The sequence below is a fragment of the Borostomias antarcticus genome, assembly GCF_949987555.1.
Source record: "Borostomias antarcticus genome assembly, chromosome: 12".
NCBI classification, from domain to species: domain Eukaryota; kingdom Metazoa; phylum Chordata; class Actinopteri; order Stomiiformes; family Stomiidae; genus Borostomias; species Borostomias antarcticus.
Window position 1 is genome coordinate 10,754,283 of NC_140245.1, and position 27,983 is coordinate 10,782,265.

Here is a 27,983-nt window from a genome sequence, read left to right on the forward strand (position 1 = left end):
GGCAGTCTGGGGTTAAAGCCAGTAGAGGCAGTCTGAGGTTAAAGCCAGTAGATGCAGTCTGGGGTAGCCGACGTCAGCAGTTCAGGGGTCAGCGTGAGGTCACGGGCGAGGTCACCGACTTTGATTACACCCTGTGACCGTAGTTCTGTATCTTCCTAAGATACTCAACTATCAGGGCAGGCGTGTCATTTTTACACTGTATTTTGCTTGATTTCTTATTTTTATTGTGTTTTATCTTCCATCTTATTTTCCTGCTTTTTGTTTATTTTATCTCTATTTTCATGTGAAGCACTCCGTGCATGCATACTCTCTGTTGTAAAGCACTTTGAGCTGCATATATTTGTATGAAAGGTGCTATACAAATACAGTTTTATTATTATTATTATTATTATTAATTAGGCGGTTCTCGTAGTCTTCTCCATGTCTGTGACTGGCCATATTGGCAAACACCACCTCTTGATATGTACATGCACTCATAGCTAGACTGGGCCAGCTGGGTAGACTTAGCACTCATAGCTAGACTGGGCCAGCTGGGTAGACTGAAGACCAAAGCGAGTTCCTAACCACTGTCGTGACTCCGCTTACTGTATCAGTGACTGCGGTTGTTTGGATCAGTCAAGCGAGCTAGTGAAAACTTATCCTGGATATGTCGAACTTGGTTGGGAGTACAGGGCCCGGTTCTGCTTTAGTCTATGTTGTCAGAGCCTACCGTCTGATGGGCTGGACCTGGTGGATGTTGTCAGGGAGTCGGCTGCCTCGGGTGTCTGGGAGGAGCAGACTGAGGAAGGCAGAGAGCAGGCTCATGACCCCGAAGATGAGGTAGGGAAGGATCCGACTATAAACGCCTGCAGACAGAAAATCAGACTAGATTTTAGATGGAGAGGTAAACAATCTGGTGTATCCTGCTCCTCTGCTACACACACACACACACACATACACGCACACACACACATGCGCACACACACGCACAGACACGCACACACACACACATGCGCACACACACGCACAGACGCGCACACACACACGCACAGAAACACGCACACACAGACACACATGCACACACACAAGACACACAGACACACACATGGGCGGGCTGGCCATCTGTAGGTTCTGGAGAATCACAGAACGGCCGTCGGTGAAAAAGCTGGTGGCCGCCAGGCAGGCCGTGGTAAATTGCCTGCCCCCCCCCCCCTCCCCGTCAACAAATCGCACGACAATCAGAATTGCCCCCCCGCGCTCAACAAATGAATAGATTAGTATATTTATTTGATCTTGCTCTTGTGTTTTCACATGCTGATCGATGTGGGCTGGGCTGGGTCAGACTCCAGGGCTGTTTTTAGTCCCAGCACGTCCCTGGACACACACACGCAGACACACACACACACACACGCGCACGGGCCCTACCCATGTAGACAATGTAGGGGCACAGGATGCTGCCGATGCGTGCAGCGGTGGATGTGGCGCACAGGCCCGTGTTCCTGACGGCCGTGGGGAAGAGCTCGGTGGAGAACAGGCACATGACGGAGTAGGCGCCTGAAACACCCAGCTTCCCCAGCAGGGCCAGGGCCCGGGACACCACCGCCTGCTCTGGGGTTTCAAACACAGCAAATCATTTATACAGGGCAATTAGAACAGGTTTTACAAAGCTACATAACCTTATAACAGGGCATCATAAGCCCTGTTATTTACGATACTATACAAAGGTCCATAAACATTCTGACTTTGCACTATTGAGATGTAAGTGCTCATTGCTCGTGTCACAGCTTAGCTTGGCTATGGCTTCTCACATGGCAGGTAACTCAACAAGAGTTCAAGCCCAGGGGGATGCAGAAACAAAATGCTAATGCATACTCAGGCATTGTTCTGTGATATGATTAAAACAAGATTTTTAATTAAAGGTTTAAATTATGTTCTGGGCAAATACATGAGCACACCCTCATGTATTTGTCTTTTGTATTTTTGTATTTTAAAGTTTTAAATTATGGTTCAGGCAGTTCTGCTGACACGACTCATGTATTTGTTGTTTGTCTCCTCTTCCTCCTTCTACCTCATGCACACTTCCCCATACTGTAGTTTTATTTAGCTTAGCGTTTGTCCTTAGAGGAATATCCCAGTATAGTTTTGTATTTTAAAAATGTGTTAGTTTGTCACCCTCTAGTAAAGAATTGCTTAGTGCAGCTTCAAGCTAGATCAGGCCAGCCTGTTCCTAATCTATAGCAGGACTGTTACTGTTCATCTTGTTTGCAACTCTTCATCTGACCAGTCTTGTCTGATAATCAGTCCCACCTGTGTTCAATCTAATCAATTCAGTCAATTAGTGAGTCTATGCTCAGTCCAGAGTCCCACAACTCATTCCCATCAGTATGTATCCCTACTAAAATGTTTATTCAGGATTCCTACGGTGTAAATAAGTTGTGACATTTATCTTCTTTTTTTTTTAATCCTTTTTTAACGTTTTTTTTTAGAGCTATCTGAAGCCATGCTCCCCGCATATTCACTGCAAAATCTCCAATGTTAAAAATGACATTTCACTGACATGGTAAATGTAGTTGGTAGACATTTTTTAGAATTATTCAGTATCTCAAATACAATTTGACAGTATTTTGAATTCTGTCCTCGTCCAGTCCCCCTCAAACTATTGCTCTCATATGTAAAAAAAAATACACTTCCCACAATCCTATAGTGCAACAGTGCAAGCTCCACCAATCAGAGATGTCACTGTTAGCAACCCCACCCAACCCCCACCTAGGGGTAAAAATTAGTTCTGTACGACGTTACAATGAGAAGACAAGAGGTTGGGGTCACAGAGAGGTTTGGAGGACGTCTGTGTGTTTGGAAAGGGGGGCTAGTTGCCTTGGTAAGCTGGTTATCTTTACAACCAGGGTAGTATGGAAAGGGCAGCCCAATGATCTGTGTCCTGGGAACTTTACAACATATACCTGGGACTGGGAGGGTCCATCTATGTCTAGGTTTAAAGTCTTTTATTACGTCCAGATTTATGGACAGGAAAGGGGGAGTTGCACATCTTCAGGTAAAAGTGCAAATTTCTAGCTTCTCACTTCTCAAGGACATTACCTTACCTTGGTGTCTATGGTTGAGTTCAAGCCCCGAATGATGCAGAATAAACATGCTAATGCTTATTCTGACTGCCCCCCTATGAACCCTGTTCTCCCATACCCACATGGGACATGGCCTGGGATCAAATGTCCCACTGATGGATAGATAGATGCACATGTCATAGTTGGGGATTGAACCCCTTCCACATGGGAAGACAAACATCTACCGCTAGAGCAGGGAACAAATCCCCAAGTTCCAGGGGTGATATTTCAGTGGGCAGGCAGAACTTGTGCCGTTCCAAAAAGTCTCTGTTATACACATACTGTACCTTCAGGGATGAGCCTGATGACCAATAGCATGACACCGCAGAAGAGCAGCGAGGAGAAGAGGACCATGGGCCGTGGGGCGCGGCCAATCAGAAGCCAGGTGGCCGCGTAGCCAACCATCTCGGTTGCAGCGGAAACAAAGCAGTTGAGGTAGGCATCACCGTCCATGTTGGCGGTGTTGAGAGAGAGACCATAGAACACCATGGTTATGAATACCCTGAGAGGGATCGATGGAGGGGGAAGGAGGGAGAGAAAAAGAGGGAGAGAGAGAGAGAGAGAGAGTGTGTGTTTCCAGTGCTGTACAGAGTACCCAACTTCTTTACTTGAGTCAAGTACAATTACCTTGTCAGAAACAGTAACAAAAGTACAGGAGACGTCAAATCATGTGACCAACCATGGCCTTAGGTTTCAATGTAGTCTTGGATCAGGTCAAATATTTGAAAGTACACTGCGTAATCTACAAACAGAATGAAGCAGAAAATAATGATGAATGCCTGTGCATCATATGTTTAATAATGATGAATGCCTGTGCATCATATCTTTAATAATGATGAATGCCTGTGCATCATATGTTTAATAATGATGAATGCCTGTGCATCATATCTTTAATAATGATGAATGCCTGTGCATCATATGTTTAATAATGATGAATGCCTGTGCATCATATGTTTAGAGTACTGTCTCAATAAGGACACATCAATGTGCTTTTCCACAGTGGTACTTTTCCCCAGGAACTAGGAACCTTTGGGGGTACTAGCTGTGTTCACACCACAGGAACCAGGGTCTAGGGGGAAAATACTGGGGAACTAAATTCCCCACAGAAAGTCCCTGTTACACATTGCAAAAAAACTTTCTATTCTATTCATAAAATGGTAATCTTTTGAGATGAGAAATCAGCCTGTATCCGTGGAATGCTGAACTGCTAGCTACGATCTCTGTAGTCGACACCAGGGTCTTAGGAATTTCCACGAACTCTTCAAATGATCCACCTCTGGCGAGAGCAGAGGTTTTGAATGAGACATTTGCAACTTTTGAACTCTGAAACCGAACTTTAACCTCCGCGAACACCAACGTTCGCGCAACTCTATCATCACTGTTTCAACAGGAGCGCAGGCGCGCTGCCCCCTGCATCGAACCAAGTGACCATCAGTCACGTGCCTCCTCCATGCTTCGAGCCAGACAACACCTCCGGACAACACGCTTCCACACCACTGTACGGTTGCATCCAGTATTCTCTTTGATGTGGTGTGATGCCAAGTGTTGTTTAAGCTTAGAGGATTTAGGATAGGCTGTGATAATCTATGACATTCTTTTCATTTCTACTGTGTTTTCATATTGCCACATGTGTTTTCCATCTATTATTGAATTGTGTTATAATATTATTTTGATAATTGATTAGTATAACCAATAAATATTATTAATTTTTGATCACGTCCTAGCATCATCACATGATCTTAGGACACTTGATTGAGTCAAGACCTCCTCCTGCAGACTGAGATTGATAAATAAATTAGACTATTGATAAAGGTTATCTGTTTCCCTGTACAGAACAGGGTGTTGTCCCATATACGAGTTGATTTAATGTATTAAATCAATCTTCCTTCATATTTGTGATAACTGCGGTATAATCATACATTCTACCAGTCATAGTCATCGTTCTAACCCAAGAAACGCTACAGGGACTATACCCCAAACCTCCACATGTTCATCCTTTCATTCCAACCTTTACCCCTTGCCTTATAGGGCAGATCCTGTCCCAAACCCAACCCGTATTCTAACCCCAACCCACACTAGGGAGAAGAAGGACACCAAAATCAACATGCCGATCTCCACTGCACAAGTAGAGTAGTGGTCAGAGCATTGGTCTCTCACCCGGGAGACCGGGGTTCAAGACCCGGTGGGGATGACTTTATGGGACTATAGCCTACCCCAAACCTCCACACGTTCATCCTTTCACTCCAACCATTTTATTCCTTACCTAAACTCCACAAGTAGAGTAGTGGTCAGAGCATTGGACTCCCACACGGGACATTCTCAGAGATTACCGTCTACTTACTTCACCACCTAAAGGGAAGTGCATACAGCAGGTAATGACTTTTGTCCAGAAACAGAAGTTGAACCAATTGCAGCAAAATAGCTAACGTTACAGGAATCATCAGTGTAACTGCTTTAGCCACTGATTGCTACCATTAAAGGACCATACCGCTCTAAATATGATTTGAGGAGTAGTAAAGGGAAAATGCATGTTTAGCCCTGTTTTAAGGTTACTTATGATCATATACAATGGTTCAGATTAAAACGTTGACAAAACTAGCACTTTTGGGAAAGTCTGATAATTGCTCTACTACCGTTTTGGTCATACAATGGATGTGGGTGGACATCTTGAAAAATCTTTCAAAAACATGTTAAACTCTCAATTTCAAAGACAAGAAACTCACCGAGGTGTTAGTTGGTGTTCTGACATATAATTCGCCATAAAGTAAGATTCTAGTTGATTTGGAAAGGCTTTTTAAAATATTTAGCATAGAACTATTTAGTGGCAGCACATACGTGTGTAAACCTACGCAAACTAGGTAGCGTAGCAACATAAACAATAACAATAGCTACCGTAAGTAGTTCCGCTTCCTGAATCCCCTCTGCGGATTGATCTACACATCTACAACGGTCGCGTCAATACAAGTCAATGGATTTCATAAAATGATCAATAAAACTCTACATGATTCATACTTTGCGGCGAATTTGATGTCAGAACACCAACGGACACCAATTACCCCCTCGATGAGCTTCTTGTCTTTAAAATCGAGAGTTTAACATGTTTTTGAAAGACTTTTCAAGGTGCCCATCCACATCCATTGTATGACCAAAACGGTGGTAGAGCAATTATCAGACTTTCTCAAAACTGCTAGTTTTGTCTACGTTTTGATCTGAACCATTGTATATGATCATAAGTTACCTTAAAACAGGGCTAAACATGCATTTTCCCTTTACTACTCCTTTAAACAAGTCACCCAACGTATATCACATTACTGCAATACATTTTCAGAAAAAAGCTTACATTAAAAGAATTTTGAATTTTCGCATTTTACTAACATTAGAAAAATTGAATGTGATGGCTTCAAAACGTATGTTAAAATTGTTCCCTCGTTGTGCTGACACACTCGTCCATATCAGATTCAAATAATTTCCTGTAGTTTTTATATTTTATTATTTCCGTTTGAATTCGTTGAACTCCTGCGCCATATTCTCTAATCCATTTACGATAGACTTTCTACCCAGCGTTCCTAGCAACGACTACTATGTAAACAGGAAGAAGACAGGAGTAGGCTACCACGAGTCTGAGATGATCTACTGATCTAACCTAGACCTAGCTACACAGTTTTTCAACAGGATTATGATGAAGAGGAAGATGACGAATATACTGCATATGGCACAACCATTCAGCCATATCAGTTAGAGCCCGAATATACAGAGGAAGAGATGGTTCTCATGCAGAGAAAGAGAGAGAGAGGGCAAGGAACGAAGACATGGCTGCTTGCATAGTGGCAGAATTGGATTTACCTCGGCCCATGGAACGAACTGATAGCGACTGGTGGTGTTCATGTACCAAATGCCAAGTCATGCCCACCATTGCAGAATGCCTGTGTTGCAATAACTGGCTTTATTTGGGGTCCTTATTGGAGGAACTGGAGCGCCAAAAGTAGAAGATGAACAAAACGTACCTGTCTGTGTAACCAGCCACGCGGATTTCAACGCACACCTGAACCCAGACATCTTAGAAACATTCCTCAGAATGTCTAAAATAAATTGGAGCAGGCGAGCAGTCCCAGAAGGTCCCGATGGTAGCCTAACAAACGAGTAAGTTGAGTCCTGCTTTCAACTTAGTTACAACACTGGATTCTGTATTTCCTTGGTCTCAGTGGCGTAGTTTGATATTTCATTTGGTAAAAGAAAAGACTGGCCTCGCTTTCTTCATCACTCTAGCTGAAATAATTACCAATATAGGATATTTCTCCATATACATTGCAGTAAATGTAGATATACACCATAACTTTACTCCACTAATTTTATTATTTCAACCCCCCACCCCCAGTCAATACAGACTAGTGGCGTACCGCATAATCCTGGAGTGGGCCCTGAGAGGAGAGCGACTGGGAAGAGGAGAGAGAGGAGTTATACCTTCTTGTGTTGTACTTGCAGTTCCAGCTAAATATCCCTCAGCAAGTGGTACATACACTGGATACAAAGACATGGAAGAAGCTGAGATGCTTTTGTGAGCAAGCAGGCCTACGTTGCTATGTTTGGAAAATCATACCATCAGAATACAACTTTTGATATACAATGCCTTTAAAATAAAAGATTCATTTCAGATAATGTACTGTAAACGTGACTGTCTTTATTTCTGAGAACCATTGAGTTGAAATGTCATAATCAATTCCCATAAACTTGTCTTTTGCATATATAATTCTACCCTCAGGTCAAGTATGTTTTACAGCTCAAAGAGGGGTGACCAAAATATTTATATATATATATATATAGGAACACAGTGTATCTTGGATTTATTCAAACACAAGGTATACCATCTCCATAGTTCCATTAGTCAGATAAGAGATAAGATAAGAGCTACCTCTCAAACCTGCTTCTGTGACACCTGATAATCTCCTCTTTCAGTGGCCTCTCAACAGGAGCAATGTTGGCTGGAAGTTCAGGAAACTGACACCGTGCAGGATTTGTCACCAATTTTCACTGACTCATCCATCGTTCTCTTGTTTATATTTATATTTCATGTCATTCCAGTCCTGAACAGAAACAAGCCAGCCACACACATAAGCCAGGCTGGACCTGGCCTGTTATTTTTGTATTTTTATTTTAAAAGTTTTGGCTCTCTGCTTTTTGTCTCCCCAGTTCTGCTTAGTGGCTATATAGCTGATAGTCACGTCTCTCTTATGAAGTATTTAGCCCATGTTTAGTGCTCTGTAAATGTTTCTAGCCAATAGACCTAAACATTTTCCAGGAGCTTGCTCGATCGTGTCGTTGAGAGAGGTCAGGGAAGAATTTTTAGAGCTCACTTTTTTGGCCCTTGGGTGAACTGGCTTTTTGCTTCCCTCAGGAAAATGTAGGTGTAGAAGGTCCTAAGTCCATCCATGCAGAGTTGCTCTCTCTCTGTAAAGCGCATTGTGTTGCCTCAGTGTATGAAATGTGCTATACAGATAAAGTTTGATTTGATATCTATCTATAGAAGTTTCTTATCTAACACATAAATAAGCTACTCTTTGTTGGCCTGTCTCTATGTCCAGACTTTCCTCAGACACCGTCGGCCTGACAGCATTGTAGTAGAATATGGACATGACTAATGTTTACAGTCCATGCTGTTATGTACGTGCTATTATGTATGCATTGTTATCTTATATTATTATACATGGTCATGTTTCCCATTTCACCTGACATTATTCTTTCTTAGTTTATTCCACCCACTAGGGGACCCGCAGTTAATGGATGAAAGCTGTAGTGTTCAAAACGACTAAAGGATTTAATTTCTACTTGTTTGTGAAGCCTGGTTAATTCCATAAACATTACAATGACAAATATTGTAAAGACCATACTGTGAGACCATCTCACTGACTGGAATGTTGGTGATGCCTGATAAAGATCTGGCAGCCCGGGACATCCTGCTCTCCCCTACCCAGCGACTCATCAATGGAAGGTCACACAGGGAGGAACATGCTTCATTTAGACTGTTTCCTGTCAGACTCACAGTAAACCTGACAAAACCCTTTTAACAAGGACTGGTTCTTTGAAATGGGATTTTGCAAACCATTAACTCTTTCTCTCCTCGCCATGGTCCTTCTCTCTTCCCCCCCCTGGGGTAATAAATCCATGGAACTCACAATCCTGAGGCCACATGGGCCCAACAGCAGACTCACACAGTGAGACAAAGAGAATATGAACATTCTTTGTCTTGTTTCTTTAATGAAGTGCAATTACTTTCTCCCAACTATGTGATGCAACCACCATTAGAATAAGCCCTGGGAATAAAGTATGGGCATTGATGCATTGCATTTGTAACCAAGTGTTTCTGTGTGTTGTAAATAACTGGTTCTATGCTGCTAAGTCAACCTAGCAATGTGTGGTATCAATCTGAAGCTAAAATCATGAATCAGTTGATTATGCATGTAATATCATGTTGAAACCATAACAGGGATATTTGATGATTCCAGACTCTTAAGAGAATCTTGGCTCCCCTTTTTATGATCCAAGTGGGTGGGGGTCAAATTGCTCACTCTGTGTGTGTGACCAATTGGTGCTGTCTATACAAACAGGACACACCTCAATTCCCTGCTCTTTTTAAGTAGGGACTGGATAGATTCTCTTTCTCTCAAGTTTCTCTCAAGTTGCTCTGAAAAGTCTCTCTCGAGTTTCTCTCAAGTCTCTCAAGTTTTCTCTCCGTAACCAAGGATCAAAGCTTGTGCCTGATTAATGAAAAATCAATCTGTATCTCTGTAATTGCTGAACTGCTACCTGCTAGCTAAGATCTCTATTAAGTCGACACCATGGTCTTAGGAATTTCCACAAACTCTTCAAATGATTCACCTCTGGCAAGAGCAGAGGTTTTGAACAAGACATTTGCAACTTTTAAACTCTGAACCCTTTCAGTTGCTGTATGAGTAGGGGTGAAATTGAACTCTGAACTCTACCATCACCGTTTCAACGGGAACACAGGCATGCTACATCCTGCATCAAACCGAGCGACCATCACGTCACGTGCCTCTTCCCTTCCTCGAGCCCAACAACGCCTCTGGGCGCATCGCTTTCCCACACTCTACCCGTATGGTTGCCATGCAGCATTCTCTTTTGATGTGGTGTGATGCCAAATCTGCCCTGAGCTTATACTCCATTCTGCATCTGCCTTGAAGTCCTGGTAAAGAGTGTTTCTGCTTGCGCCAACTCAAGATCTCCAAAATCTGGAGAAGAGCCCTAGTTGTCGCGATCCCTTAGCCGAACAAGCCTGAAGGGGACCCCAAGAGTTACCGCCCCATCTCTCTGTTATGTATCCCCTTCAAGATCCTCAAGCGTCTCATCTACGCCCGCGTTAAACCAATCCTCAATCCGCTGCTCCCACAGGAGCAGGCTGTGGAGATTGACCGTAGATCAAGTCACTCTGATGACTCAAGACATCGAGGACAGCTTCTCTGCTAAAAAGAAGGCCAGAGCCATCTTTATAGACCTGACGGCTGCCTATGACACCATATGGCACCACGGCCTCACCTGCAAGCTGGTCCGCCTGCTGCCGGACAGGCACATGGTCAGCATGATCATGCAGCTTGTTCAAAACCACAGCTTCACCCTCACCACCGGTAGCGAACAGTGAAGCAGGTTGCAACGCCTTAAGAACGGCTTCCCCAAGGGACAGATCCGTGTCGGCGGCTGCGCCAAACCAACCTATCTCGGCGTGACTCTGGACAGGTCGCTCACGTTCCGCCGACACCTCGAGTCACTGCGCAAGAAGTTAACAGCTTGTGTGGCGTTGATGAGGTGACTGGTCTGATCAGGCTGGGGTGCCAGTGACTAATGCGCACTGGTATGGTGTTGCAGCACTCACACTCACCTCATCGATCCACCTGTCAACGAAGCCTTGCGCATCGTGACAGGATGCCTGAGTCCCACTCCTGTGGACAACCTTCCCATCCTTGCTGGCCTCCGCCGCACAGGAACCACAGCATGTCTCGCCTGCTGGGCTGTGGAGCCTAACCACCTGCTCCACGACAGGCTCACTGCAAAGTCGAGACACTCTTTTGTGCCTGCCACACAGGATCTCCTGCAGCAGTGCAGAGATCTTAACATCAGCGAGGCAGGATGGGCAGACCACACCTTGCGTGCGGAGTGGGAGGCAAATACAGTACCTCTAGACTCCGTGATTTTATCCCGGCTGCCGGTCCTATTGGACCGGCGTCGGACGATTCTGCTCATTAATGCACAGATGGGGCTTGGCATCCCGTGCGGCGTGTGAGTGTGGCACCGAGGAACAAACCGCAGACCACGTCATCCAAGACTGATATATCGGGCACCCAATTGAATGCGTGGCCTGACGGTTGTGGATGATGAAACGGTGACATGGCTCCTGGAGGTGTGCTATGATATATAGCCCGGGTGCCCCCTCACCCAGGCTCGGGGTGGTAAAAGGATAGCCCCTTGGCCCCGAGCAAGTCCCTCAAGGAGCTAGTCTTGAGATTGAGCTTGGTCTAAATGCATATTCCACCATCTAAAATCATGTCTATTGGTTTCTATTAATATCTCGTATAGATTATGAATGGCATTAGAAAGGGAGGGAGCGAGAGATGGTTCCTCACCATAGCAGGATGTTGATAATGCAGATGTTCCTCATGTTTCTGGTTCTGAAAAGGTCCAGGAAGGTATACCTCTGCTGACCCTCCGGACCGCTCCTTTGCTACAACACATGAATTGCCCACCACGAGGGATCAATAGTTTTTTGGAATGAATTGAACTCACCAAAGAGAGGGACATATCAAAGACTTACACACCTAACTATATATATATATATTACAATGTATATATACTGTATACATTGTAAAGTGAAATTATATATATATATATATATATATATATATATATATATAGTATCAATCACCAACTTAATACCTGCAAATCACATTATGGTCCAGTGTCTCTAGTAGTCACTGTGTGTGTGTGATGTGACTGTGTGAGAGAGATCAGAGGTGTACCATGAGCTCCAAACAGTCGTTGGATCTAAATATGACCTCGGGGGCGGGTACTCGGTTCATCCTGGCCGCCTTTCTGATGATAAGCTCCGCCTCCTTCACTCTTCCTTGCAGCAGCAGCCAACGAGGAGATTCCGGGATCACCCTGGCAACAGAGAGGGGAGGGGTGGGGGGGCAGACAGACGCCAAAATAAGAGCAATATTTTTACATACTTAGGAAAACATACTGTCGTTTTACATTTAGTTGCTGATGCTGTTGAGGGTATGTACGCATGTTGCATATGTATGACAGCTTCCCATCTCTGGACACATGTTGTGCGCACACAATAGCTAGCAGTGTATAGTCGCTCAGCTATATGCTTATCATTGTTTGCTTGCTCTTTATGTGCCTGCTATGAATGGTTTATGTAGTGTTGCTTGCCATGTGTTGCTCTGTACTGTATGTGCTCATTGACAGTATTCTAATGTTTGTATTGTCATTTTACTGTTGAAAATTTGCCAGCTGGGTAAATCTGTCACTTTCATGGAAATGTTGATCAGTGTTCATTGGGGGAGGCGAATGTAACTACTGTATGCTCTGGTTGCATGTGGAATCATCTGGGCTCCATTAGCTGCCCTGTTGACAGTATGGTTAAGATTCTAACATTCCATTCACATTATGTATAATTATGTTCATGGCCACATAAGTGCCTATGAGAAGTATTCACTCTTCTTGGACTTTTCCCCCATTTTATTGTGTTACAACATGGATCAAAATTAATTCAATCTAGGTTTTTGTCACTGATATACGTACTAGTAAATAAACATACTAGTAAATAAAAGTACTCTATAATGTCAAAGTGAAAAAATAAATTGACATATTTTTCTTAATTAATTAGAAATAATAAATAGAACCAGTAAATAATTCACGATATGTAAGCCCTTGCTCAATCAATTTTCTTCAGAACTCGCATAGTTGGCTTAATGGAGTCCACCTACAGTATATGTAACCGAGGTGGAACAAAAGGTGGCTTCAGTAGTCAATATATTGTTTTATAAATGTAAAATTATATTATTTGCAATATCTTGTTATGTGTAAGGCTATCAATCAATCTGAGCAACATATTTGCCAGTACGTCCGTGGATATTCAAAACTATTGTGTCTCTTTATGCCGGCTTGTAGCTGCATTGGAGGAATTTATTTGCAATGCTTCCATTAAGCCCTTGTCTTCTACCATAGCAATTGACCTGCAGGCCATAGCAATACATTTTGCGACTGAGTTTGTCAGTTTGTCTGAGGTAGACTTAGCCTGCTCATTCTGTGCTGCCTGCTCTCTGTAGCCTACGGGGTCTGCCAGGCAAAATCGATAAATAAAGAAAAAAGATTCATTTGTGTTTAGATTATCATCCAGAAGTTGACATCTGCACCGGTCCTTGGCTTCGCAGACTGGCGTCTGCCATATGTGGTACACACTGACGCTAACACGACAGGGTTAGGCGCAGTCTTGTATCAAGTCCAAGCGGGTCAGCCTAGAGTGGTTGCTTACGCTAGCTGTGGGCTGTCTAGGAGCGAGAAAAACTATCCTGCCCATAAGTTAGAGTTTCTTGCGCTCAAATGGGCTGTAAGTGAGAAATTTCATGATTACCTGTATGGGGCTACCTTTAAGGTGTTGACTGATAATAACCCTTTGACGTATGTCCTCACTAGTGCCAAGCTGGACGCCATGAGTCACTGGTGGCTTGCCGCTCTGTCTGTGTACAACTTTGACATACACTACAAATCAGGCAAGCTAAATATTGACGCGGATGGGTTGTCATGTCGGCCTCAAGGGCTCCCACAAGAGGATGAAGAGTCAGCGGAGCTGGACCGGAAAATATCCACTCTTATGGACTGTGCTAGCCTGTCCCCTGAGGAATTTCATGTCTTGGATGGAGAGGCTGTGGACACTGTGTATGAGTCATCGTGCTAAAGTCTTTGCCATCTCAGAGGAAAGTGCAGAAGAGGAGTATGAGACACCTGCCATTGAAACACTCTTATGTAGTGAAGATGCTGTTCCTGACGAACTAGAAGAACCACTCCATTGGCCTGGTCAGCCTGTACTCCCCGGAATGTCTACAGAGGACTGGCAGAAGGTACAGAGAGAGGATGAAAATCTGGCCCGTGTTAAGGATATCCTAACCAGTGATCTTGATAGCGACACAATAGATAAGCGGCTTGAGCAGCCAGAGGTGGCGTTGCTCCTAAGAGAGAGAGCGAAATTGATCTTAGGAGATGGGGTGTTTTACCGCAAAATCCTTAACCAGAGAGGTGAAGCCTTTCATCAACTTGTCATACCTAGTTGTCTCAGAGAGCGAGCTTTTCAAGGGGTCCATGATGAGACAGGGCACATGGGAATAGAGAGAACCTTGGAGTTAGCCAGAGCTAGGTTTTACTGGCCAAAAATGGCTCAGTATATAGAAGAAAAATGCAAATCATGTGAGCGGTGTGTGAGGAGAAAGTCTAGAGCACAGAGGGCAGCCAAGTTAGTCAATATTAAAGTGATTAGCCCCCTTGAACTTGTATGTATAGATTTCCTGAGCTTAGAACCCGACTCCAGAGATACCCGAAACATACTGGTCATAACAGACCACTTCACGAAGTACGCTCAAGCCTACCCAACGAAAGACCAGACAGCCAAGACTGTTGCTGTGGTGCTGTGGGAAAACTTCATCAGTCATTATCCTTCCCTCGTAGGATCCACAGTGATCAAGGCACTTGTTTCGAATCAGAGGTAGTGACGGAGCTATGTAAACTTTCTGGGATGAAGTCTCGCACCACTCCATAACACCCGAGGGGTAATCCTGTAGAAAGATTCAACAGGACGCTACTGGACCTCTTGGGAACCTTGGAAGACAAGAAAGAGGAGTGGAGGAAATATGTCCGGCCCTTAGTGCATGCATATAATTGCACCAGGAATGATTCGACTGGGGAAGCACCTTTTCTTTTGATGTTTGGACGAGAGCCCCGCCTTCCGATAGACCTGTGTTTTGGCATTAATCCACAGGGCCACAATCCCACCACACATTCACATTATGTGCGGGAGCTCAAGAAGAGACTCAGACATGCATATCAGTTGGCTTTAGAAATGCGGAGAGAATGCAGCTACGGAACAAAAGACGTTGGGATGCCAAAGTGACCGCTCTTCCCCTGGAAGTGGGTGACAGGGTCCTTGTGAGAAATCTGAGCTTGAGAAAGAAGCATAAAATATCTGATAGATGGGAGAGTGTCGTCCACATTGTGGTCAAACAGCCTGATGATAATATTCCAGTCTATGTGGTAAGGCCTGAGGATGGAGAAGGCAGGGAACGAGTCCTGCATCGTGATATGGTTCTTCCGTGTGGATTCTTGCCCGCCGACTTGGAAGTACAAAGCGAGGATGCTGTTCATGGTGTACCTAGTCGGGTTTCCGAGACAACTGAAGAGGAGCAGGAAGTCCAAGAATCCGCACTGACAATGGATGTGGAGGGAGAAGAGGACTGGGAAACTGACAATATGACATCTCAGGCTCCTGACATTGAGATGTAGGAAACACTAAGCGGACCTCAGTTACAGAGTTCTTTGAATCCAGATGCTTCTGAGTTTAGTTCGGATCATTCAGGGTTGTTAGAACCTGAACATTGTTCACCCCAACTACAGGGTAGGCCACAGAGGAGGCGGAATCCCCCAGCTCATCTCAGAGATTATCAACTTGATCCCAGGTGTACTTGTAGTCAACACAGTGTCAGTTTCTCAACATATCAAACGATGCTGTATAAGTTCCTTATGTCCTTGCAGGAGCAGATTGCAGTATTAATACATTCCATAGAGAGACAGACTGACGGGGACGTCAGTGTTTAAGTAGGGGAGGATGTAACCCTAGGTTTAGATTGACAAGCTGTTTGAAATAGTGTCAATAGGTACACTGTCTCTTTAAGATTTTACGATCGCAAGTACAGCTTTACGGCACTAGAGTAAGAGCTCCATAGAAATGTATTGACAGGGGATTTCGCGGGCTCACTTGACCATACGCTACTGAGGAGAGAGGTCAAAGCTTCGTGCTTCCAGACTCTTAGCTAGCTATTCTGATCGTCGAGTGCACCACTGACCCACTCATGCAATATTCTCCTGCTAGGTGAGCACATATATTGTGTAGTTTATTACTATTACGCTATCTTATTACTAATAATTAGCTAACTACTGTCTACTTACTTTGGACTAGCTTAACCAAAACGTAGCTACTAGTTGTAGAGCTATTTGTGTGTTTTATATTTCAAATGCTGTACAGTATGTACTCTAGTTGACTTGTACTGTATGAAGTTATACATCACTCACTTGACCATACGCTACTGAAGAGAGAGGTCAAAGCTTCGTGCTTCCAGACTCTTAGCTAGCTATTCTGATCGTCGAGTGCACCACTGACCCACTCATGCAATATTCTCCTGCTAGCACCCTGGATGAGACTGGAGCTGAACAGAGACTGTCATTCTTCTGAGAGCTGAAGATTAGTCAGCAACTATCATCCACCTTTACTACTGGATCTCTTGTTGGTCAAGTGAGTGATGTATAACTTCAAGACTTTTCTTTTTGTGTGTTGGCTGTAAGCCGACACACCAAGGAGAGGGAATCCTTTTTGTCTGTGCTTCTTTCTTTCCGTCGTGTTGTTGACCTGCAATTCCATTGCTGTTACCACAAGAGGCAGTAGTCCCAGAACATCAAAACCAAAAGACTCCAAAGAATTCCCAGGTCAGCGGTGGTCGAGTGGATAATGCACTGCCTATCACCGCGAAGGTTGTGAGTTCAATCCTTGGTGTGGACATACCAAGGTACCATGACATATTTTGTCACTAGATGTTGTAGAAGTTATGTAACGAGCGTGGGTCATATTTGTTAATTATAGACCCTTTTACAGCCTAGTCGGCACAAGTAGCCTATGCGCGTGCATTCTTGAAACCGTAGCAGAGGAAGACAGACGAAATCGCCATTATTAAGTGTACTGACTGGACTAAGGAAATCATCAGAAATGCCTGCATTTGCGGTGCCCATTTTATATCAGGTAAGTTATTTTGACTACCTGGTTTCACTGGAATGTCTGGTTGAAATGTTGCCCTTCTCATTCCCGTTGTAGCATTCCGCTCGCTCATGCCAGACAACAGTCCTTTGCTGGTCCATTCACTTTTCTGTCAAAATAAATCGGTGTCAGCCTAGTTAGGGAGGCGCTCATATTTAGCCTACAAGTGTCAGATAAACATGAAACTTCACTTACCTAAGCAAAAGGGTCTATTTTAACAAATGCTGGGTTGAAGCTTCAAAGCACCGCCACCACCACAGAAAAAGTGGAAAAGTGGAAAAGAAATGGAAAAATAATTTCACTCGGACAGAACGCGTCTAAATAAGTTATTTATTGGTAGCGCCGAGGCTTCAAAACCCAGCATTTGTTAAAATAGAGCGTGGGTCATATTTTTATGTATGCGTGGCCATTCTTGAAACAAGCAGGTGGAGACAGACGAGTTCAGAGCGAGCCGTATTTTAGTGCAAAGACTAGTATTTTATATACCATCAATATGTCTGGCTGTTGCATCTACGGGTGTAGGCTACAAATCGTCGCTCTAGTGACAAACTTTATTCGTTTCAAGAGGAAACCGGCCTTTTCAGAAATGGAGTCGCCTGTGGCTAAGCATAGCCTACGGACTGGACTGAGGACATAATCAGAAATGCCCACGTTTGAGGTGCCCATTTTATATCAGGTAAGTTATTTTCTCGTCCCTATAGCGCCCTAAAATACAGCTTGTCGGTGGACACGCAACCGTATGCATTTCAGATTGATCATGTTGGCAATGTGTGTGAATTTGCTGCTATAAGGACCTGTTGTTGCATGTCGTTGACAAGCTTCCCCTTATGGTGTCAGAACGATGGCTCATGAATGCGATGTTATTATGTTAAATACAGTAGCCCAGAGGTTAGCACTGGCAGGGCTATTTCAGTTTGATAAAAGGCGTTGTGGTGTTTGAGCACGAGTTGTCGTAGCCTAATGGACTTCATTTTGGTGCGGAATTATAGTTGTTTACGTTTTGATAGGAACAATTAAATTGTCCCAAGTGTTGCAAATTATTGGTACCCTTACCAGTGGCGATTTTTTCCTATAAGCCAGGGTAATCCTGGCTTACCCATACAAATCCAAATAAAACTTGATTTGAAAACTTGATCATAAGCCATCATTCTGACACCATAAGGGGAAGCCTGAAATCGACTTTCAGACTGTTTTTGACTTAAATGCGTCTTGTATTTTGCCATATCGCTTCATTTTCATCCATGTTTAGCATTTTGGTAGTGCTCCGTCGCCCCCTACAGTCCTCATGAAAATACAGTCCACGTTACGGTCCGTTGCCACCGGTCTTACTAGCTCGTTATTCACTTAACATTGTAGGCCAGATAAAAGATTCTAGCTTACGGAAGTCAAGACCAAATCAAATCAAGACCAAATCAAGACCTGGAGCAGTGGGCTAATACGCCTAGTAGCCTAGTAGGCTAGTAGCCTAAACACTGATTAGTGAAGTAGGGGAGTAGGCTATTGAGTGCTGTGTCCTAAGGGCGTGTATTTTATCGTCCTGTCATTCTCTTTGTGGTGCTTGGCCATTGTTGTCATAATGGCTCTGTAGTTTATTTAGTGTGTCCCTAAAGGCTTGGTTGTTTCGGCCTAAATATTGCCCTCTTATTGGCTCGCTCTCAAATTATTGGCCTTTGTTGATGTGTTTAAAAAAACATCAGTAGCCTAGGCTACTATAGTTTTCCTGTATGTTTTTACATATAATGCCAATGCTCAGCGCCCTTCTGGTGTTGTGAAACCCATCAGGGCATGCTTTGACAGCGCACCCCCCAAAAAATTGTGCGCGCTGCGTGTGCTTCATTGGTCCTGGCTTACCCGATTCTAGGACCCACCAGACTCCACTGACCCCTACGTGCGTAGTTTATCTCCCTCTGCGTGTGTGTACGGAGTGTGCGGGCGTGGGGGGGGTTGGGGGGCATTGGGAGTAATAACAATGTCGGAGAAGACCCTGTGCAAGACCCCACGGTACGCTACTGCATTATAGACAGACAGTCCTCATTACAATAGGAGTAGGACACTTCAAATAGTAATTATAATTACTATAGTAATTCATTTTTTGTATAGGATGTGATGCACCAGTCGCTCTATGCCTATGTGGTTTATTTTCAGTGATTACACTGTTGACTGGCACAGCTTTAGGTGGTGATGGAGAAATTAGCTTAATGTATTGATGCTTTTTTGTGCGTGGCTGTAAGCCAGCGCACCTAGTATAGCGTTCATCCGGTTATCACTCCCTCCCTCCCTCCCTCCCTCCCTCCCTCCCTCCCTCCCTCCCTCCCTCCCTCCGTTACTGCGGACAATGTTGGCCTGCATTTCTCTGTTGGCACCACAAGAGGCAGTAGTCCCAGCACACCAAAATCAAGAAGGACACCAAAATCAACCCGCCGATCTCCACTGCACAAGTAGAGTAGTGGTGAGAGCATTGGACTCCCACCCTGGAGACTGGGGTTGAAGACCCGGTGGGGATGACTTCATGGGACTATACCCCAAACCTCCACATGTTCATCCTTTCATTCTAACCTTTACCCCTTGCCTTATAGATCAGATCCTGTCCTAACCTCAACCCATATTCTAACCCCAACCCACACTAGGGAGTGGAAGAAGGACACCAAAACCCACCCGCTGATCTCCACTGCACAAGTAGAGTAGTGGTGAGAGCATTGGACTCCCACCCAGGAGACCAGGGTTCCTGGTGGGGATGACTTTATGTTATCATCAGTGTAACTGCTTTAACCACTGACCGCTACCATTAATGTTATGGAAGCTGCTGCTAGTTGTTGTGAGCCCATGAGCTAACTGCCTATCCCACTCTTATTGTGCTGGATTAGCATTGGAAGCATTGGAACTGATGTGTCCAGGTGACAAGACCCATCTTTATTTATCAGACATTACCGTCCTACCAGTCCCGCACAGAAACAAGCCAGCCAACACACATAAGCCAGGCTGGACCTGGCCTGGTTCTTTATAGAGCTCTATATTATTTTCTGGGTACCCAACTCTTTTCAATTTTTTTTTCTATTTTATCTTTTTGCTTGAACTGCCTAATGGGACTGTTAATATGGACTGAGTCGTATGGAATATCAAGTTCGTTTCTGAATTCATATTGTTCGTTGTTCAAAAGAAGAGGACTCACATAGCCTTAGAGGTTTATTAAAGTGCCAGTTACTTTGTGATACTATATTGATTCATACGTTTAAGTTAGAACCTGAAGAGAAGGTAACCTTATTTTGAATGTTTTGATTGTTTATTTATTTTGAGTGTGACATAAAAGGAAGATACGTTCCAGTCTAACTTCAGTTTATGGACTTAGGTAGCATACTACTACCAGCCCTGAACAATAAAACCCTTTTAGAGTACAACTTTATTCTAGTCTCGGTTTGACTCATTTATTTTAGATAGTTGGTTACAAAAGCACCGCCATCTGTGGGGACCCAGGTCATGAGGTGAGTCCGCTACCATCCTGACTAGCTTTTCTCTGTATGGTGTTGAAGGCACGGAGAAATCAAAAAACATGATTCTCACAGCTCCGCCTGCTTCCCTTCCCTGCCGCAGCCACTCCCCAGCATAAAGGCCAGCGTGCCCTACGTTCCAGTGTGCCCTACGTTCCAGTGCCACAACGTAGTCACCTATATAGGTACCACAGCCAAGCCTTGATTCAGCTCGTTTGTATTTTCGCTCAGCATTTTTGGCTCACCCGTGTTCTTCTCCCCAGAACCCTGCCTCCCTCGAGACCCCAGCCTTGCCTCCCACGGACCTTCCTCCGAGCTCCCTGGACCCTTGCCTCCCACGGACCTTCCCCGGACCTTCCTCCGAGCTCCCTGGACCCTTGCCTCCCACGGACCTTCCCCGAACCCTCCTCCGAGCTCCCTGGACCCTTGCCTCCCACGGACATTCCCCGGACCTTCCTCCGAGCTCCCTGGACCCTTGCCTCCCCTCCCGCCTGCTTGCCTCCCTCCGAGCCCCTCTGAGCCTCTCCAAGCCCGGGATTGGACTTGCACCCACCCACACGCACTTACAACACCCCCTGATCATATACCACATAATCGCACCACATAGTCTCTGCATTATATACGCTTAGTATAATTCCACACCCCACGCTCTCCTAAATAAAACCCGTCTTTTGCCACTGAGATCCCCTGCCTCTGTGCCGCCTCCTTCCCCATACTGTTACAACTTTGTGTTTATCAGGGACAAAAAAACTAAATTAAATCCATTTTGATTCCATGTTTTAACACAATAACATGAGAAAATGGTGCAAGGGGTATGTAGTGTTTAGTATAGAGCCACTGTTTCAGTATGTAGTGTTTGGTATGTAGCCACTATTTCAGTATGTAGTGTTTAGTATGTAGCCACTGTTTCAGTATGTAGGCACTGTAGTTCATTCTTCCTTTGCACTGAAATAGATATGCCATAGAATGCCCACCCACACACGACAAGATGAGACAGAAGCTGGACCTTCCTTTGTCGTATTCCCTCGTCATATTAAGCAGATAACAAGCACATAGGACAGAAACATCGCCAGGCAGTTCGGACCAGATGGGACAGGACAGGACAGGACTGCCAGGCGGTTAGGACTAGATGGGACAGGACTGCCAGGCAGTTAGGACCAGATGGGACAGGACAGGACAGGACTGCCAGGCAGTTAGGACCAGATGGGACAGGACAGGACTGCCAGGCAGTTAGGACCAGATGGGACAGGACAGGACAGGACTGCCAGGCAGTTAGGACCAGATGGGACAGAACAGGACAGGACAGGACAGGACAGGACAGGACTGCCAGGCAGTTAGGACCAGATGGGACAGAACAGGACTGCCAGGCAGTTAGGACTAGATGAGACAGGACAGGACCAATCCAGACTGATCATCAAACCCCAACACCCCACTTAAAAAACCCTGCCCCGTTTCTTTGATCCCACAAATGAACCCCCCTCTGGTCTGGACTAGAGGCTGACACGGGGCTCCCTCCCACTCCCACAGAAATAATCCCATTCCTTCCCAATCCTGAGCCAAACTTTTACAGAATCCCACTCCCATCCCTTTTTACTCCCACCCAATCCTGCTCCGTTTTTCTTCCGTTCATTTGCACGTTGCTTGCCGGATGCAGTACTAGACTTCCGGTGTAGTTCGTTTTGGTTGTGATGCAGTGTTGGGTGACTGAATGAAAACTACAAAAAGTGATCAATGCAATGTTTAACTCGATGCTGGGGAGAAATGTTCAAATATCGATTTGATTTGAAATAAAATAAAATAAAATATAACTGCATCATGGTTTTCAGTCCCGTCCACTCCCGTTGATTTTGTTGTCATAGTTCCCACTCCTGTCTGCTCCCGTTGACTTTTACTCCCGTTCCTGCCCAATCACGTGATTAAAAGTGAAATTGACTCCCATCCCGTAGGACCCGCGGGAATCCCGAAAAAATGTCATCCTCTAGCCTGGACTAGATCAGTGGAATGAAGGGAATGTTTTGCATGCTGGAGATGGACCAATGACCCCGTTTGACCTCTACTAGATAAACATGGAGTGGTCACTGAATATCAATCCCGTGACTTCTCTGGGGGAGAGAATGGGAATATGACAGAATAGAAGGATGGATTTAAAGGATGTGAATTTTTCTGTCTCACCATGACATAGAAAACAGCCATAAAAAAGCACTGAACAAGCCGATATGGTGAAAATGCCTCTCAACCCAGCTGATACCAACCCATCATCTGAGGTCAGTGATCATTTCTCCAGGGGCGTGGGGCTACGGACGATGTCCAGAGCGGTCATTTCCCCAGGGGCATGGGGCTACGGACGGTGTCCAGAGCGGTCATTTCCCCAGGGGCATGGGGCTACGGACGGTGTCCAGAGCGGTCATTTCCCCAGGGGCGTGGGGCTACGGACGATGTCCAGAGCGGTCATTTCCCCAGGGGCGTGGGGCTACGGACGGTGTCCAGAGCGGTCATTTCCCCAGGGGCGTGGGGCTACGGACGGTGTCCAGAGCGGTCATTTCCCCAGGGGCGTGGGGCTACGGACGGTCAGGCTGACTCACCACCAGAGGGGCATGAAGAGGAACCCTGGCAGGGCAGCAGCGACCAGCATCATCCTCCAGCCACGCAGCAGGTAGGCGAACAGCGCCAGGCAGGCGTAGCCCACTCCGAAGCACATGCTTTGACCCATCATGGTGAAGCTCGCCCGGGCTGGCCCACCCAGGATCTCAGAACCTGACCCATCACCAGCACAGAAACACCCGTTACTGTCATCATCACTGAAACAGTGGCTACATACTAAACACTTACATGCTGCTCAGGTGATAGGGTTGGTATCAACGGGGTTGAGAGGCACTCTCACCACAGATTTTAAGCAGGACTGGAACCTTCATCACCGCTACCTGGTATAGTCATCATCATAATCATCACTACTGCAGTGGATGCCTAGACTGTAATCCTCATCATCACTACCACCATAGCCAGCATAGACCCACCAGAGACACCTGCTATGATCAATACCAGACACTGTTCCCCACAGCGAGCAGGCTGAGGGCAGCACAACACACAGTAGTATGTTTAGTATGGAGCCACTGTTTTGCATGTAGTGTTTAGTATGGAGCCACTGTTTCAGCATGTAGTGTTTAGTATGGAGCCACTGTTTCAGCATGTAGTGTTTAGCATGGAGCCACTGTTTCAGCATGTAGTGTTTAATATGGAGCCACTGTTTCAGCATGTAGTGTTTAGTATGGAGCCACTTTTTCAGCATGTAGTGTTTTGTATGGAGCCACTGTTTCAGCATGTAGGGTTTAATATGTATTTCCTGTTTCAGCATGTAGTGCTTAGTATGGAGCCACTGTTTCAGCATGTAGTATGTTTAGTGTCCACTGTTTCAGCATGTAGTATGTTTAGTATTTAACCACCGTTTCAGTACGTACAGGTACTATAGTATGTTTAGTATGGAGCCATTCTTTCTGTAGTATGTTTAGTATGTAGCCACTGTTTCAGCATGTAGTATGTTTAGTGTCCACTGTTTCAGCATGTAGTATGTTTAGTATTTAACCACCGTTTCAGTACGTACAGGTACTATAGTATGTTTAGTATGGAGCCATTCTTTCTGTAGTATGTTTAGTATGTAGCCACTGTTTCAGTATGCAGTATGTTTAGTATGTAGCCACTGTTTCAGTATGCAGTATGTTTAGTATGTAGCCACTGTTTCAGTATGCAGTATGTTTAGTATGTAGCCACTGTTTCAGTATGCAGTATGTTTAGTATGTAGCCACTGTTTCAGTATGCAGTATGTTTAGTATGTAGCCACTGTTTCAGTATGCAGTATGTTTAGTATGTAGCCACTGTTTCAGTATGTAGTATGTTTAGTATGTAGCCACTGTTTCAGTATGTAGTATGTTTAGTATTTAGCCACTGTTTCAGTATGCAGTATGTTTAGTATGTAGCCACTGTTTCAGTATGCAGTATGTTAAGTATGTAGCCACTGTTTCAGTATGCAGTATGTTTAGTATGTAGCCAGTTTCAGTATGCAGTATGTTTAGTATGTAGCCACTGTTTCAGTATGTAGTATGTTTAGTATGTAGCCACTGTTTCAGTATGTAGTATGTTTAGTATGTAGTATACGTAGTATATATAACTATTGGTGGATCCCGTAAGGAATGCTGGTATCTCTGGAAAGAGTGTGGGAAGTTTTGCAACTGTAGCCATGCTCAAAAATTTCAGCCAGCGACAGCAGTGATGTTCTTGTTTTTGTTGTTCTTGTTGTTGTTGTTGTTGTGAATCTCTCCCTGCCAAAGCTCTCCTTCCTGGAAAGAGAACCACCCCATATCCTGGCAGACAACCAACATGCTGTTCTCTCGTGGGCTGCGTGTGCTCTCAGCTCCATGCAGACAGGAGAGAGGAGAGGAGGAGAGGAGGAAGGAGAGGAGAAGAGAGGAGAGGAGAGGAGGAAGAAGAGGAGAGGAGAGGAGGAAGGAGAGGAAGAAGGAGAGGAGGAAAGAGAGGAGGAAGGAGAGGAGGAAGGAGAGGAGAGGATGAAGGAGGAAGGAGAGGAAGAAGGAGAAGAGGAAGGAAAGGAGGAAGGAGTGGAGGAAGGAGGAAGGAGAGGAGGAAGGAGAGGAAGAAGGAGAGGAGGAAAGAGAGGAGGAAGGAGAGGAGAGGAGGAAGGAGAGGAGGAAGGAGAAGAGGAAGGAGAGGAGGAAGGAGGAAGGAGATGAGAAATGAGATGAGGAAGGAGGAAGGAGAGGACGAAGTAGAGGAGGAAGGGGGAAGGAGAGGAGGAAAGAGAGGAGGAAGGAGGAAGGAGAGGAGGAAGGAGAGGAGAGGAAGAAGGAGAGGAAGAAGGAGAGGAGGAAAGAGAGGAGGAAGGACAGGAGGAAGGAGAGGAGAGGAGGAAGGAGAGGAGAGGAGGAAGGAGGAAGGAGAGGAGGAAGAAGAAGAGGAAGGAGAGGAGGAAGGAGGAAGGAGATGAGGAATGAGATGAGGAATGAGATGAGGAAGGAGGAAGGAGAGGACGAAGGAGAGGAGGAAGGGGGAAGGAGAGGAGCAAGGAGAGGAGGAAGGAGGAAGGAGAGGAGGAAGGAGTGGAGTAGTATGTTTAGTATGTAGCCACTGTTTCAGTATGTTCTGTAGCATGTTTAGCACCTACAGTAGCCAGTTTCAGTATGCACTGTCGTATGCTTAGAATGTAGCCACTGTTTCCATGTGTAGTATATTTAGTATGTAGCCGTTTCAGAATGTAGCATGCTTAGCATGTTACGTGCAGACCCCCCTATGCCACCCTTCCTTGTTTTTATGATGCGCTAGAAGTGATACCGCAGGGGGAGACCTGGTTAGTTATTAGTTTAGATACCATATTATAGTATATATAACTATTGGTGGATCCCGTAAGGAATGCTGGTATCTCTGGGAGAGTGTGAGAGGTTTTTTGCAGCTGTAGCCATGCTCAAACATTTCAGCCAGCGACAGCAGTGATGTTCTTGTTCTTGTTGTTGTTGTGAATCTCTCCCTGCCAGCTCTCCTTCCTGGAAAGAGAACCACCCCATATCATGGCAGACAACCAACATGCTGTTCTCTCGTGGGCTGCGTGTGCTCTCAGCTCCATGCAGACAGGAGAGAGGAGAGGAGGAGAGGAGGAGAGGAGGAAGGAGAGGAGAGGAGAGGAGAGGAGAGGAGAGGAGAGGAAGAAGGAATGGAGGAAAGAGAGGAGGGAGAGGAGGAAGGAGAGGAGAGGAGGAAGGAGAGGAGGAAGGAGAAGAGGAAGGAGAGGAGGAAGGAGGAAGGAGAGGAGGAAGGAGAAGAGGAAGGAGAGGAGGAATGAGATGAGGAAGGAGGAAGGAGAGGACGAAGGAGAGGAGGAAGGGGGAAGGAGAGGAGGAAGGAGAGGAGGAAGGAGAAGATGAAGTAGAGGAGGAAGGAGGAAGGAGAGGAGGAAGGAGAAGAGGAAGGAGAGGAGGAAGGAGGAAGGAGATGAGGAATGAGATGAGGAAGGGGGAAGGAGAGGAGGAAGGAGAGGAGGAAGGAGAGGAGCAGTCACTTCCTACTGAGAGGCATCTGGCGGGCTCCCTCACCCAGCACCAGTGAGGAGATGAAGTTGGAGACCTGGCTCATTCCCCTGAGGCAGCCCAGGACGCAGAACATGGCCCAGCTGACAGACAGGGCCTGGACCAGCGAGACCACCGTCTGCATCAGCATGGTGAAGAAGAACACAGGCTTTCTCCCATACCTGCAGGACAACACACACACACGCGCACACACACACGCACGCACACACACACACGCACACACACATGCGCACACATACACACACACACACACACACACACACACACACACACACACACACACACACACACACACACACACACACACTTCAAAACACCTTGTATGTGTCTTTAATTTGTTTGCAGTTTGTTCTAGCCTTCGTGTTATGTTTAGAGCGCAACCTGATCCAAGCCCAGAATTGCCTACTGCTGTAAATTATACTAGGCCAGACAGCGCCACCTGTTGAGTGGAATGCATGGAGCCCTATGTGACAGGGCTTACCGCTTACCGGTCTGAGAGATGGCCACTGATGAAGGACCCGATTAGAACCCCGAGGAAGAATATGGCTGTGGAGAGGGGGACCTTCCAGGCATCGTCACACACCAGCTCCCACTGAAGTTATAGGCGCCATAATAATTAGACACAGCTGTGCCTGTCGAGTAGGCTAACTGTTAACAACTAATGAGGGTCCAAATCAAATCAAACTGTACTTGTATAGCGCATTTCATACAGAGGCACCACAATGCGCACAGAGAGGGGAGATGAACATAGATAGAAAAAAAACAGTTCACCCAGGGGTCGAATTAGGTGAGCTGTAAAATCCTTCCCTGATCTCTCTCAACCTCTCTCAAAAAGAAACCATAACCCTACCTCAGACACAATAGTTGCAGCGTACATCTCGGTGCTGAAGACCCATCCGTCGAGACACCCCTCCGTGTCGTTCCCAAGTCCTGATGCTGCCCCGCCAGAGTCGTTCACCCACTTGTAGCGTGAACACACGTCAGGACCGACCAGTCTACTCTCGTTATGGAAGGGTATCCCCAAATCTGGATCAACCTGGCCGCTCGAGTTGTTGAAAGACGGCTTGCAGTGGTGCTCGGGGGTGTCCGCGAGGAACACCATGCACATTGCCATGTACCCGTTAGGAATCGCGCTTACACTCAGAACTAAGAATACTATGATTTGGAATGGACCATATTCACCCAGAAATGATGTGATTTCGTCGTAGTCTCTTGCTCTCGTCAT

At 45.5% G+C, this 27,983-nt stretch overlaps 1 protein-coding gene across 1 annotated transcript; it reads right to left on the reverse strand.

Moving 5' to 3' along the window:
• Positions 1 to 705: 705 nt before the first annotated feature.
• LOC311315698 (solute carrier family 22 member 4-like) lies at positions 706 to 27,983 on the reverse strand (the record flags this gene model as incomplete). Its single annotated transcript, XM_084446402.1, has 9 exons — positions 706 to 845; positions 1,405 to 1,587; positions 3,386 to 3,600; positions 11,729 to 11,826; positions 12,122 to 12,263; positions 23,252 to 23,423; positions 26,765 to 26,919; positions 27,247 to 27,350; positions 27,609 to 27,983. The coding sequence occupies 9 exons, from the start codon at positions 27,981 to 27,983 to the stop codon at positions 706 to 708; spliced, it is 1,584 nt and encodes a 527-aa protein (XP_084302528.1).